The sequence below is a fragment of the Coregonus clupeaformis genome, chromosome 16 (genome assembly GCF_020615455.1).
Source record: "Coregonus clupeaformis isolate EN_2021a chromosome 16, ASM2061545v1, whole genome shotgun sequence".
Lineage (NCBI taxonomy): Eukaryota > Metazoa > Chordata > Actinopteri > Salmoniformes > Salmonidae > Coregonus > Coregonus clupeaformis.
In genome coordinates, this window is record NC_059207.1 from 31,498,914 (window position 1) to 31,513,982 (window position 15,069).

The following is a 15,069-nucleotide window of genomic DNA, read 5'->3' on the forward strand; positions in this document are numbered from 1 at the left end:
GTTGCAATGATCATGAGAACGGTGAGGAATCAGCCCAGAACTACACGGGAGGATCTTGTCAATGATCTCAAGGCAGCTGGGACCATAGTCACCAAGAAAACAATTGGTAACACACTACGCCGTGAAGGACTGAAATCCTGCAGCGCCTGCAAGGTCCCCCTTCTTAAGAAAGCACATATACAGGCCCGTCTGAAGTTTGCCAATGAACATCTGAATGATTCAGAGGAGAACTGGGTGAAAGTGTTGTGGTCAGATGAGACCAAAATCGAGCTCTTTGGCATCAACTCAACTCGTCGTGTTTGGAGGAGGAGGAATGCTGCCTATGACCCCAAGAACACCTTCCCCACCGTCAAGCATGGAGGTGGAAACATAATGCTTTGGGGGTGTTTTTCTGCTAAGGGGACAGGACAACTTCACCGCATCAAAGGGACAATGGATGGGGCCATGTACTGTCAAATCTTGGGTGAGAACCTCCTTCCCTCAGCCAGGGCATTGAAAATGGGTCGTGGATGGGTATTCCAGCATGACAATGACCCAAAACAGACAGCCAAGGCAACAAAGGAGTGGCTCAAGAAGAAGCACATTAAGGTCCTGGAGTGGCCTAGCCAGTCTCCAGACCTTAATCCCATAGAAAATCTGTGGAGGGAGCTGAAGGTTCGAGTTGCCAAACGTCACACTCGAAACCTTAATGACTTGGAGAAGATCTGCAAAGAGGAGTGGGACAAAATCCCTCCTGAGATGTGCGCAAACCTGGTGGCCAACTACAAGAAACGTCTGACCTCTGTGATTGCCAACAAGGGTTTTGCCACCAAGTACTAAGTCATGTTTTGCAGAGGGGTCAAATACTTATTTCCCTAATTAAAATGCAAATCAATTTATAACATTTTTGACATGCATTTTTCTGGATTTTTTTGTTGTTATTCTGTCTCTCATTGTTCAAATAAACCTACCATTAAAATTAAATACTGATCATGTCTTTGTCAGTGGGCAAACGTACAAAATCAGCAGGGGATCAAATACTTTTTTCCCTCACTGTATGCTGTATTTCTCTCAGGGTCAGAGGAATGCATATCAGCCCGGAAGTTCGGAATGCCATCCATGTTGGTGACAGGATCCTGGAGATCAACGGTCTTCCAGTGGGGACACTGATGGAGGAAGAGGTGAGTTGCATGATCCAGCTTTTCACAATACACTGAATAATAAAGCATTGAAAAAGCAATGAGCTTTAAACATGTAGACTATTCAGTAGTAACCCAGTGGTGTTACTGTTACTCTAAAATAGAAGACGGAACATGTGATCTTTGCATTCCATTCATTCCGCCTTCGTTTAAACATTCTTTAGCTGGGAGAGGATGGCATCTGAAAGGACTCAATCTCACCACACCACCTCACTCAACCATGTGCATTCACTAATTTAATTTTAGTTCCCACCTTTCCTGTTTGCGACAAGGTGCATTCCAATTAAAAGCTTCATTCAAGTCATGTAGTGTAAGTCAATTTGATAGCTCTTCGTGTTATCAGGATCCTGTTCTCATTGGAACCCTGCCTAGTTCTAATTCCATCCCGTGTTCTGTATAGGCCTTATACCAATACCTATCTCATTAGTGTTGCTTGCCCATGTTACTATGTCAGAGAGAACTTTGGCCTAGCAGATTATGTATTCTGATTGATTGGTGTTTCAGGTGGAGGACCTGATTCATCGGACCAGTCAGACGCTGCAGCTGCTCATAGAGTATGATCCAGTCAGGCAGCGGTTGGAGAGGCTTAGACTGGGGTCCTCGCACAACCGCTTGGGGGTCCCCGCCACCTCCCGCATGCGCCTGTCTTTGCCCTCTGACAGTGTCCTGGAGAGGACAGACGTGGTGGATGATGGCACCCTAAAGAGGAGGTCTCTAAGGTACAGCTAAACCAGCCAACCTTGGGAGAGAGAGTCTAAGCATTGGGGCAAAAATTGAGAGATTCAAAGAACTTGATTCAAGTAGAACTTGATCAATGTCTAACTGACCTTTGTTCCTCTCCGTTAATGGAAGGCGTAGCAACAGCATCTGTAAGTCCCCTGGGCCAGCCTCCCCTAAGGAACACCCTATCCTGGCCCGGGACATCGGGCGCTCCGAATCCCTGCGCTCCTCCAGCAGCTGCTCTCATCGCATCTTCCGCCCCTGTGACCTCATCCATGGAGAGGTGCTGGGCAAGGGCTTCTTTGGCCAGGCTATCAAGGTCAGCTTTTCACCCAACAATCATCCTCTTTTCCACACACATCTCAATCTGTATTGCCACACCTATTTGCTATAACTTTAACCAAAGCCTAAAGTAGTGCGTGTGTCCACAGGCGTGAAAGGAAGCTAAAGTAATTCCGCTGCCTAAAAATAGTAAAGCACCCTTTGCTGGCTCTTAACAGCTGCCCAATCAGTTTGCTGCCTTTTCTTAGTCAACTGATGGAGAGAATAGTTTGACCAAATACAATGCTATTTTTCAGATAACAAGTTAACTACTGAATTTCAGCATGCATATAGAGAAGGGCACTCAACGTGTACTGCACTGACTCAGATGACAGATGATTGGTTAAAAGTAAAGCTGTCCCAACCTAAAAAAAAATCTTGGTCAACCGAGAGTCGTCTGTTCTTTCGACCAATCGATTGGTCTAAAGTTTAAAACATGTATTTTTCCATATATAGACACACCCTATGTGTGTTTTAATAAAATCAACTATGCACTGTGTTTGTCTGATGCTTTAAGCGCACTGTTTTGATGAAATGATTAAGACACAAATAACTCAAGAGGGAGCCAGAGATCAAGATAGCCTAACCAGAAGAAATTAACCTGTTCCCGACCCCCCCTCCCCCCTCCCCCCTCCAAACAACGTGTCCACTCCAACAATGGGAACGGTAAATTACTGTAATAATAATATATTGAATGCATTAACAGAAATTACCGTAACCAAACAAACATTGTATATTAGAAATTATGGGAATTAACGGTAAATGTACTACTGGTGATATATGTAATGGTGAATTGATAGACGCAACAATTCACACAATGAAGTTATGAAACAATGAATGCACACGAATTGGCGGGAGAGAGTTCAATCTGGAGAGAGATGCGCCTTGTGCATCTAAGCCACACCCCTTCTTCTTGACTCAACATTTAAAATTATAGGCCTACCCAATACACATTTTCTTCACACATACTGTAGGCCTAAGGAATACTCTCACAAACGGTGTCAGGTCCAAAGCAGTAGCCAATTATGGAAAACCAATGCAATTTCACTTATTTTCTCAAATTGCTTGGTGTGCCAAGGCAAATACCCTCTCAGCACACGTGCCTTACGTTGCTGATGCCTGTCTTAGAGTGATGGACTGTGCCATTCCCGCGGCCTCCACAATGGATTAATCCACTGAGATAGGTGTGCCATGATTTCTTTTTTTTTGGTGACTGCTCGACTAAAGAAATCTCAGCCGACCAACAGCCTATCGACCAAACAATCGACCAGTCGACCTAATGGGGTCAGCCCTAGTTAAAATGAATTGATAAGAAGATGATAGTTGGAACTATATTGTTAGATTTCAGTGCAGCCTTTGATGTTATTGATCATAAATTGTTATTGAAGAAACTCACTTGCTATGGCTTTACATCACCTGCCATCACATGGTTGGAGAGTTATCCAATAGAACGCAGAGAGTGTTCTTCATCAGAAGCTTCTCTAACAGCAGATACAGTGCATTCGGAAAGTATTCAGACCCCTTGACTTTTTCCACATTTTGTTACGTTACAGCCTTATTCTAAAATGAATTAAATAAATAAAAATCCTCATCAATCAACACATAATACCCCATAATGACAAAGTGAAAACAGTTTTTTAGAAATGTATTTTCAAAAATGAACAGAAATACCTTATTTACATAAGTATTCAGACCCTTTGCAATGAGACTCCAAATTGAGCTCAGGTGCATCCTGTTTCCATTGATCATCCTTGAGATGTTTCTACAACTTGATTGGAGTCCACCTGTGGTAAATTCAATTGATTGGACATGATTTGGATATGATTTGGAAAGGCACACAAAAAGGGTACCCAAAAATGTATGCAGCATTGAAGGTCCCCAAGAACACAGTGGCCTCCATCATTCTTAAATGGAAGACGTTTGGAACCACCCACACTCTTCCTAGAGCTGGCCGCCTGGCCAAACTGAACAATCGGGGGAGAAGGGCCTTGGTCAGGGAGGTGACCAAGAACCCGATGGTCACTGACAGAGCTCCAGAGTTCCTCTGTGGAGATGGGAGAACCTTCCAGAAGGACAATCATCTCTGCAGCACTCCACCAATCAGGCCTTTATGGTAGAGTGGCCAGACGGAAGCCACTCCTCACTAAAAGGCACATGACAGCCCGCTTGGAGTTTGCCAAAAGGCACCTAAAGGACTCTGACCATGAGCTTCTCTGGTCTGATGAAACCAAGGTTGAACTCTTTGGCCTGAATGCCAAGCGTCACGTCTGGAGGAAACCAGGCACCGCTCATCACCTGGCCAATACCATCTGTACGGTGAAGCATGGTGGTGGCAGCATCATGCTGTGGGGATGTTTTTCAGCGGCAGGGACTGGGAGACTAGTCAGGAACGAGGTAAAGATGAACGGAGCAAAGTACAGAGAGATCCTTGATGAAAATCTGCTCCAGAGCACTCAGGACCTCAGACTGGGATGAAGGTTCACCTTCCAACAGGACAACGACCCTAAGCACACAGCCAAGACAATGCAGGAGGGGCTTCGGGACAAGTCTCTGAATGTCCTTGAGTGGCCCAGCCAGAGCCTGGACTTGAACCCGATCGAACATCTCTGGAGAGACCTGAAAATAGCTGTGCAGCAACGCTTCCCATCCAACCTGACCGAGCTTGAGAGGATCTGCAGAGAAGAATGGGAGAAACTCCCCAAATACAGGTGTGCCAAGCTTGTAATGTCACACACAAGAAGATTCGAGGCTGTAATAGCTGCCAAAGGTGCTTCAACAAAGTACTGAGTAAAGGGTCTGAATACTTATGTAAATGAGATCTCCGCTTTTTATTTTATAATACACTTGCAAAAAAATCTAAACCTGTTTTTGCTTTGTCATTATGGGGTATTGTGTGTAGATTGATATTTTTTATCCATTTTAGAATAAGGCTGTAACGTAACAAATAGTGGAAAAAGTCAAGGGGTCTGAATACTTTCAGAATGCACTGTATGTACAGTTCGGTGTTGACTTGGGCTGTTGCTCTTCTCTATTTTTCAAATTATTTGCCACTGGTTTTACACAAAGCTAGAATGACTATGTATGCAGATGATTCCACATTTGAGATGTCAGCGCCCAAAGCCAGTGAGCTCACTGAAATTCTAAATAAGGAGTTACAGTCCATATCATAATTGGTGATTTAATAATAAACTGGTCTTAAATGGATCTAAAACTAAAAACATTGCATTTGGTTCAAAACATTCTCTAAGACCTAAACCTCAACTGCAGTTGTGCGTAAAGGGTGTTGAGGAAGCTAAACTCCTAGGTATAACATTGGATGGTCAATTATCATGGTCAAGTCATATTGACGAAGTTGTTGTGCAGATGGGTAGGGGTATGTCTGTTTATAAAAATATGTTTTGCGTTTTTGACACACAAATCAACTGTACTAGTTGTTCAGGCTCTGGTTTTGTCCCATCTTGATTACTGTCCGGTAGTGTTGCACGGTATACCTGTACTGCGGTAATACCATGGTAGCAAAACGTCATGATACTTGGATACCAACATTTTAGAATACCATAGTATCATTTCATATGATACTACTGACTTTTTCAGCCCTACTGAGCTAAAGAACCTGCTGGCACCTGTTATAAAATGTTTATAAAGTCAGTTTTGTATATAAATTCAGTTGAATTTAAGCAACAGCCACTAGTCTCTTGTATGCACAGGTCCAATAATATCCACTTAACTTTAATGCACATATCACGTGTGGCAGCTGTAATCAGCCAGCTGCATCCCTTATCAGCATGTGTTTGATGCCATTCCATTTGCGCCGTTCCAGCCATTATTATGAGCCATCCTCCCTTCAGCAGCCTCCACTGATGTATATTCCTTCCTCCCATTCCTCCAACCAAATCACAGGTAGGCCTTTGCAAATATGAGAAAATCAGCCATTCTATGCAGTATTCCATTATACACTGAACAGATGTGCTAGGCCACAGTTTTTTTTTTTTACCGTAGTATCGCAACACTACTTGGTATTGTGATACTTGGCCTGGTATTGTATCGTTTGTAAAATATTGGTATCGTGACAAGCCTACTGTCCAGTAATATGGTCAAGTGCAGCAAAGAAAGATATAGCAAAGCTGCAGCTGGCTGAAAACAGAGCAGCACGCCTTGCCCTTACTGCACATACACAACTAATATCAACAACATGCATGGCAGTCTTTCCTGGTTGAGGGTTGAAATGAGATTAACTGCATCTCTTCTTTTTATGAGAAATATTACTGTGATGAAAATTCCAGATTGTCTGCATAATCAAATAACATTCAAACACAGTATTATACAAAGCCATGATCGCATGGAAGTCCCATCTCCAATTACTCAAGCAAACAGCTAAATGACCTTTTAAAAAATGGATTAAACAACATCTAATGGAACGGCGGGGACTGTGAGGGGACAAACGCACACACAGACACACTCTAACACATACATTTGTGTGAATGTCCTTGTCTGTCAGTGGGTGTTCTCTTGTCATGTTTTTTTTTTTTTTTTTTTGGAACCCAGGAGTAGCTGCTGCTTCTGAAAAAGCTAATAGGGATCCAAAAAAACAAATCTCTCACATCCACTCCATGCCTCCACATCTACACAGATGTCAGTGTTTTGTTTTTCTCCACATTGACAGGTGACCCACAAAGCCACTGGTGAGGTGATGGTGATGAAGGAGCTGATTCGCTGTGATGAGGAGACCCAGAAGACCTTTCTAAAGGAGGTCAGTAGTCTAATCTGGTTATACATTGGGCTATGATTTATTATACCCATAAATGAGAGCTTGCCAAATGTCACTATTTGCTACATAGATGGATTGCTTTAGGACAACCTTATTATTTTTGTATGCACTTGCTCCAGTCCTCCGAGGGAAAAATAAGCTTGTGATTTTTTGCAAAGTTAAAATACCTCCAATGTGGAAACTGATTGCTGTGGTGATAAACACTATGAAATTGTGAAAATGATGTGAATGCCCTTTTTGTGTAAGAGCTGTTTGGAGAAGAAAAAAAAGTGGAATTTCGGCATGTTCTGGTGGGATGGAACTTTTGACCCACATCAAGATGTCACAATGTGATCTGATTATAATAGGCCAATACCTGTACATTTGGGTAAGGGGGTGGGCTCTAGACCATCCTATCAGCCAATCAGGGATGTGTATGTAAATATCTTCACATTTCTTTCTTAACGCCCACACGATCAGACTGAGCATTTCAAGGGCTCAGTCTGATTCAAAAATCATACTGGGATGAAAACATACCTCTCTTTCTCTCCAGGTCAAAGTGATGAGGAGTCTGGAACATCCCCACGTGTTGAAGTTCATCGGTGTGCTATATAAGGACAAGAGGCTGAATTTAATAACCGAGTTTATCGAGGGAGGCACACTGAAGGATTTCATTAGAGACATGGTGTGTTTCAACTAGTTAATTAACTTAACTGTCTCTTTATGCTCTCCCACTGCTCCAAAATAGCATTTGGTAGCCTTGGGTCTGCTGTTAGTGTTTTCCTTAAAGGATAAGTTATTTTTTACAACCAAATCTAAATTTTTATGTAAATAGCATGTTATAGAAGGGACCTTTTTGGTGATTTCAGGTTTTATTTTTATTTTTTGGGGGGTTTTTTTTATACAGCTAATCACTTCCTCATCCTCTTTGTGCAATATAGGGGCTTGGAAAAAACATGAACATAGGCTCCAAAAACATTTGATTTTAGAGCTTCAGTCGTGGATTACAGTATATGATTTTGTATAACTTTCTTTTGAACTCCCACAATATTTTGTGTAGCCATAAAGGATAGTCGGGGCCACCTATTTAAATATATATATATTTATTATCTGGGTTGTTACAGGACCAGTTTCCATGGGAGCAGAGGGTCAGCTTCGCTAAAGGTATTGCTTCTGGAATGGTGAGTTGGCCCCTTCCAGGGATATTTACCATTGGCGGTAAAACACTGTATAGACACTGGCTGCTTTTTGTTCAGATGGATTAGCCTCCAATATGTATGGTGGTAGTTTAACACAATGTATTTAAAGGTACAGTACCTGAAGCGTTTTTCCAAAATGCTATGTATCCATTTTCAGAAATTTTGGTAAACTAGCTTTTATTGTTTTAAAGATCTTATGAAAGAGATTGGTGTGTTTTTCCCCCCACATTTTGTTGTTACAACTTGAATTCAAAATGGATTCAATAAAACATTTTTATCCCCAATCTACCCACAATACCCCATACTGACAGTGAAAACATGTTTTAGAAATGTTAGCAAATTTATTGTAAATTAAATACAGAAATCTCATTTACATAAGTATTCACACCCCTGTTAGAATCAACTTAGAATCACATTATGTTCCAGCCCCTTGACCATCCGCTCAAGAAAAAAATTGTCCCGTGGCTGAATCTAGTTGATGATCCCTGCTCTATAGGCTTCCTTCTTTTCACTCTGTCTTTTAGGTTAGTATTGTGGAGTAACTACAATGTTGTTGATCCAGAATCAGTTTTCTCTTGTCACAGTCATTAAACTCTGTAACTGTTTTAAAGTCACCATTGGCCTCATGGTGAAATCCTTGAGCGGTTTCCTTCCTCTCCAACAACTGAGTTGGGAAGGACACCTGTATCTTTGTAGTGACTGGGTGTATTGATACACCATCCAAAGTGTAATTAGTAACATCACCATGCTCAAAGGGATATTCAATGTCTGCTTTTTTATCATTACCCATCTACCAATAGGTGCCCTTCTTTGCGAGGCATTGGAAAACCTCCCTGGTCTTTGTGGTTGAATCTCGTATTTGAAATGCACTGCTCGACTGAGGGACCTTACAGATAATTGTGTGGGGTACAGAGATGAGGTAGTCATTCAAAAATCATGTTAAACACTTGTTGCACATAGAGTCCACGCAACTTATTATTTGACTTGTTAAGCAAATTTGTACTAGGCTTGCCATAACAAATGGGTTGAATACTTAGAGACATTTTAGCTTTCATTTTTTATTAATAAAACATTTCTATAAACATAATTCCATATGACATTATGGGGTCTTGTGTGTAGGCCAGTGACACAACATCTCAATTTAATACATTTTAAATTCCGGCTGCAACACAACAAAATGTGGAAAAAGTCAAGGGGGGTGAATACTTTCTGAACGCACAGTATTTGTTTGAAATCTAGCACTTGACGGTTTCATTTCAGAGACAAATAATCATGTTTTGTTGCAAAATGCTATATCCACCTCACTCTGAGAAAAAAGTATCACTACTAGATTTATCACAGTCAAATGTGACAAATAATTACATATGTAAAAAAGAACTATGCAAATGATACATTTGTGACATCAATATTTTCAAATCTGCCTACTTGAGGCAGGGATTGCCCTTGCTCATGGGTCATACAGGAGTGGTTGGGCCTGGGCAGTGACTTAGCCATATGTTCCAGAGACCTTACTGTATTTCTTAGCCAACAGAGTGGCAGGCCTGCACATTTCCCTGGAGACCAGCTCAATGCTGACAGTAATCCTGATTCCCTTTCCTTTTCCACAGTCCCACCACAGAAACACAACTATGTGGGGCAACAAAAACATATTTATATTTTCCCACTTAAGACATTGTCAAATGATGAGGTTTCTGTCTCTAATATGGAGGGTTTGCTTCCCCTTGTGGATGATTGGTTTGTTTGACTCATCATCTTTCTTTATTTCAGGCCTACTTGCATTCAATGAGCATCATCCATAGAGATCTTAACTCTCACAACTGCCTGGTGAAACTGGTAGGTGACCTGTTCTGAATTGTACATGGCATGGTAACTCAGAGATGGATAGGTAGAGGAGAATATAGAGGAGCAGGGATCCCTTTCAATTGTCCTGATTCATATACAGAAACACATAAAGATACTACTCCAGCCTCATTATTTCAAATTAATCATAAAGTCATTGTTTCTCTCTTATACCAAAGTGTGTTTGGCTCCTAAACTGTTAAAGCTAGATGTACCTTGGGTACTGTAGGTTATTGTTTCAGATGAGCCTGGAGCATGTTTTGTTGTTGTGACAGGAGTCTGTTACTGAGCCATGGCAGTCTTGTCGGTACAGGCCAGGGTCAGGTAGAGCTATGTTCTATTGTAGCAGCAGAACACAATTTACAACACGATGCCCCGTGTAGCTCAGTTGGTAGAGCATGGCGCTTGCAACGCCAGGGTTGTGGGTTCGTTTCCCACGGGGGGCCAGTATGAAAATGTATGCACTCACTAACTGTAAGTCGCTCTGGATAAGAGCGTCTGCTAAATGACTCAAATGTAACAACATGTTGTGTAAGTAGTAAGGTACAGGCTTATATACAGTGGGGAGAACAAGTATTTGATACACTCCCGATTTTGCAGGTTTTCCTACTTACAAAGCATGTAGAGGTCTGTAATTTTTATCATAGGTACACTTCAACTGTGAGAGACGGAATCTAAAACAAAAATCCAGAAAATCACAATGTATGATTTTTAAGTAATTAATTTGCATTTTATTGCATGACATAAGTATTTGATCACCTACCAACCAGTAAGAATTCCGGCTCTGACAGACCTGTTAGTTTTTCTTTAAGAAGCCCTCCTGTTCTCCACTCATTACCTGTATTAACTGCACCTGTTTGAACTCGTTACCTGTATAAAAGACACCTGTCCACACACTCAATCAAACAGACTCCAACCTCTCCACAATGGCCAAGACCAGAGAGCTATGTAAGGACATTAGGGATAAAATTGTAGACCTGCACAAGGCTGGGATGGGCTACAGGACAATAGGCAAGCAGCTTGGTGAGAAGGCAACAACTGTTGGCACAATTATTAGAAAATGGAAGAAGTTCAAGATGACGGTCAATCACCCTCGGTCTGGGGCTCCATGCAAGATCTCACCTCGTGGGGCATCAATGATCATGAGGAAGGTGAGGGATCAGCCCAGAACTACACGGCAGGACCTGGTCAATGACCTGAAGAGAGCTGGGACCACAGTCTCAAAGAAAACCATTAGTAACACACTATGGCGTCATGGATTAAAATCCTGCAGCGCACGCAAGGTCCCCCTGCTCAAGCCAGCGCATGTCCAGGCCCATCTGAAGTTTGCCAATGACCATCTGGATGATCCAGAGGAGGAATGGGAGAAGGTCATGTGGTCTGATGAGACAAAAATAGAGCTTTTTGGTCTAAACTCCACTCGCCGTGTTTGGAGGAAGAAGAAGGATGAGTACAACCCCAAGAACACCATCCCAACCGTGAAGCATAGAGGTGGAAATATCATTCTTTGGGGATGCTTTTCTGCAAAGGGGACAGGACGACTGCACCGTATTGAGGGGAGGATGGATGGGGCCATGTATCGCGAGATCTTGGCCAACAACCTCCTTCCCTCAGTAAGAGCATTGAAGATGGGTCGTGGCTGGGTTTTCCAGCATGACAACGACCCGAAACACACAGCCAGGGCAACTAAGGAGTGGCTCCGTAAGAAGCATCTCAAGGTCCTGGAGTGGCCTAGCCAGTCTCCAGACCTGAACCCAATAGAACATCTTTGGAGGGAGCTGAAAGTCCGTATTGCCCAGCGACAGCCCCCGAAACCTGAAGGATCTGGAGAAGGTCTGTATGGAGGAGTGGGCCAAAATCCCTGCTGCAGTGTGTGCAAACCTGGTCAAGACCTACAGGAAACGTATGATCTCTGTAATTGCAAACAAAGGTTTATGCACCAAATATTAAGTTCTGCTTTTCTGATGTATCAAATACTTATGTCATGCAATAAAATGCAAATTAATTACTTAAAAATCATACAATGTGATTTTCTGGATTTTTGTTTTAGATTCCGTCTCTCACAGTTGAAGTGTACCTATGATAATAATTACAGACCTCTACATGCTTTGTAAGTAGGAAAACCTGCAAAATTGGCAGTGTATCAAATACTTGTTCTCCCCACTGTAGGTCTTCACAGATCTTTCACTGTATGGCAACACTCAATGAGGTGTAATGAGTTTTGTCTGTTATTTCCATTGTAGTGACATCTGTATAATTGTCTCAGTTCAGTGTCATTATATACAGGAAGACAACACTCATTGTTTACATTTGATACACATTTCTGGTCATACTGCATTGTGATTTTTTAGATTTGTCAATGACTTTACAAACAACAAGCAAAATCCATTGGGAACAATCTTATATTTTGTTGTTATTTGACCCATATTGATTGAGGTATGAACAAAACACCTACCATTATTACATTGCTCTTGACCTCTAACCCCTGACCTCCCTCAGGACAACACAGTGGTGGTGGCAGACTTCGGCCTATCCCGGCTCATGGTGGAGGAGAAGGTCAAGCACCCTCCCCCTGAGAAACTGGCCAATAAGAAGAGAGTGTTCAGGCGCATTGACCGTAAGAAGCGCTACACTGTGGTGGGGAACCCCTACTGGATGGCTCCAGAGATGCTGAACGGTGAGCAGAGCAGGAGGACCCAGCTTGGAGCTGTGGATCACACGGATCATTCACTTCAACACATCTTTATTCATTCTATGCTGGTCTGTTAATTAACTTTCCATTTTGTCATCCTCAGGTAAACGCTATGATGAAAAGGTGGACATTTTCTCCTTTGGGATTGTGCTTTGTGAGGTAAGAATGCAATTTTAAAGCCTTGCTTTTTATATTGACCGTATTAGGCTATGAGCTGTATGTTGAAATTATGAATACATTTTGTGCTTCAAAGTTAGGCTAATATAGCTTCAGTATCATTTAATCAGTTTGATTTGTCCACAGTGTTAGTCAGATACTGTAATCTGGAGTGTGGATCCATTCTTAACTCTCTCTGTTGTAGATTATTGGGCAGGTGAATGCCGACCCAGAGTGCCTTCCAAGGACCTATGACTTTGGCCTCAATGTAGACAAGTTCATGGAGAAGTTTCTCCCTGATGACTGCCCACAAGCTTTCTTCGCATTGGCTGTGGCTTGTTGTGACCTCATCCCTGAAAACCGGTGAGTTGAGCCTATTTTTTAATACAGTATCTGATGAGGGAAGAAACAAGACAGAAGGAGAACACAGTGGGAGAGAAAGCGCAGTGTTTGTAACTGAGCTGAAAGGCCACATGTGGGAAAATTCTCCCCCTCCTCCCCATGAGACGATATACAGGCTATTCTCTGCCCTCTAGAGCCACAAAAGCCAGCGGAAAAACCAAATACCCCTCAGATTTAGATAGCATCTGTCTCAGCCTGCCTTCCCAGGGACACGCCTTCACAGCCAGATTGCTCCCTCATGTTCCCTCATCCCGACCTGCCTGCCTAGCTATATTCCTGGTTGTAACCTCTAACCCCCCTGTGTCTCCCCCCCTCCCCAGGCCTGCCTTCCAGAAGCTGGAGGACTGTTTCGAGGCCCTGTGCCTCAACCAGGAGATGGGCATCCCTCTGCCAGCCGAATTGGAAGAGCTGCACCAGAGACTGTGTCAACTCCACCCCCCTAAAGACAGCTCCTCTCCATCCCAGTCCACACCCCCAACGCCAGCACCTCCTGAGGAGCCCAGCCTGGCTGACAACAGCACCTAGCACAGACACTTGTTCCTCTGGATCCCCAAGCTCACCTTCCACGACCACCGTCTGGACTGTTGCACTGGATGAGGGGTGGGGAAGAAAGACCTAACTTGTGCCATTTGGGAACTGGATACCCTGAGCTAGCTGGACAAAAACCCCAAATGCACACACCAGGACATGCAGGGTACACATCTGTTTTTACCATACTACCAGAACCTGTTATGTGGTTCACTGGCTGATTGATGACTGGCTCAGAGTTAACGCAGGGCAGGGTGTGTGGAGTGAAGATTGTTTAGCATCAGGAGGACACGTCTAGGGACTAAAACACTCTCTCTGAGGAGGCCAAGTCACATCAGTCAGAGAAATGTGTCAAATGAATGTTATGAGCTCACCAAGCAGGAAAATCCTTGTCAAACAGTGCTCTGAGGCCCTTGATCTTAGAGATAACTTTCAAGCTTCACTGATGGGATCAGATCCACTCTACAACCATTAAGTGTAATCATGTGCACTCATCCTTTAGTCTTTTTTCTCGTTTTTCAAGCTAAGGTCTTTTAAGGGAGTATGCGAGCACACTTATTCGGTTCGCCTAGCCGACTTCAGCTAGCTGCCAACCAAACTAAAGCATGCTGATGCCTTTATTGTCAGTGGATGGTTTATGGGGCATCTACTGACTTCAAGTTACTGTAGAGGGTGGTAATGGTAGTGTATAGATTTTCTTACCATTAACTAAATGTTTTCATTCCACTTTATTAACTCCATATGAATTTGTTTCTGTTCATGTGCAGTCATGGACAGATTAAAATTAAATTGTGATTTGGAGCTGTTGACTGAGTTGGAGTTTGTTATAGGATGAAATGAATACTGTTGTTTTCACATGTAGCTAAGCTAGCACACTTTCAGAACCAGATCGGTACCTGGTGCTTGTTGTTAAAGGCCCAATGCAGCCGTTTTATATCAATATCAAATCATTTCTGGGTAACAATTATGTACCTTAATGTAATAGATTTCCATTAAAATGGGCAAAAATAGCTTTTTAGCAAAAAACTTTCTCAAGCAAGAATTTTGCTAGGACTGTCTGGGAGTGGTATGGGTGGGGAGGGGAAAACTAGCTGTTATTGGTAGAGGTTTGGAACTTTTTTAACCAATTTACTGCATGATGTCACCATAGAAAGCTGAAACTCTCACCCATGCAAAACTGCTTATTTAGAAGGTTCTGTTTAGATTGTATTTTCAACCAGCAACTATCAGGAAATAACACTGATCAAATTTTTTCACACTTTTACTGTGTTCGTTTCATCAGCTGTT

The 15,069-nt window shown here is 42.6% G+C and overlaps 1 protein-coding gene across 1 annotated transcript in view; it reads left to right on the plus strand.

The window, feature by feature from the left end:
- LOC121584904 (LIM domain kinase 2) overlaps positions 1 to 14,765 on the plus strand; it is a 40,267-nt gene extending 25,502 nt beyond the window's left edge. Inside the window, exons 6-16 of the mRNA XM_041901146.1 lie at positions 1,055 to 1,160; positions 1,683 to 1,897; positions 2,031 to 2,217; positions 6,883 to 6,969; positions 7,520 to 7,651; positions 8,091 to 8,147; positions 9,933 to 9,998; positions 12,504 to 12,681; positions 12,800 to 12,855; positions 13,058 to 13,215; positions 13,575 to 14,765. Coding sequence (XP_041757080.1) covers positions 1,055 to 1,160; positions 1,683 to 1,897; positions 2,031 to 2,217; positions 6,883 to 6,969; positions 7,520 to 7,651; positions 8,091 to 8,147; positions 9,933 to 9,998; positions 12,504 to 12,681; positions 12,800 to 12,855; positions 13,058 to 13,215; positions 13,575 to 13,779 — 1,447 coding nt within the window. The 3' untranslated portion in view covers positions 13,780 to 14,765. The remainder of the gene's footprint in view (positions 1 to 1,054; positions 1,161 to 1,682; positions 1,898 to 2,030; positions 2,218 to 6,882; positions 6,970 to 7,519; positions 7,652 to 8,090; positions 8,148 to 9,932; positions 9,999 to 12,503; positions 12,682 to 12,799; positions 12,856 to 13,057; positions 13,216 to 13,574) is intronic.
- The last annotated feature ends 304 nt before the right edge of the window (positions 14,766 to 15,069 follow it).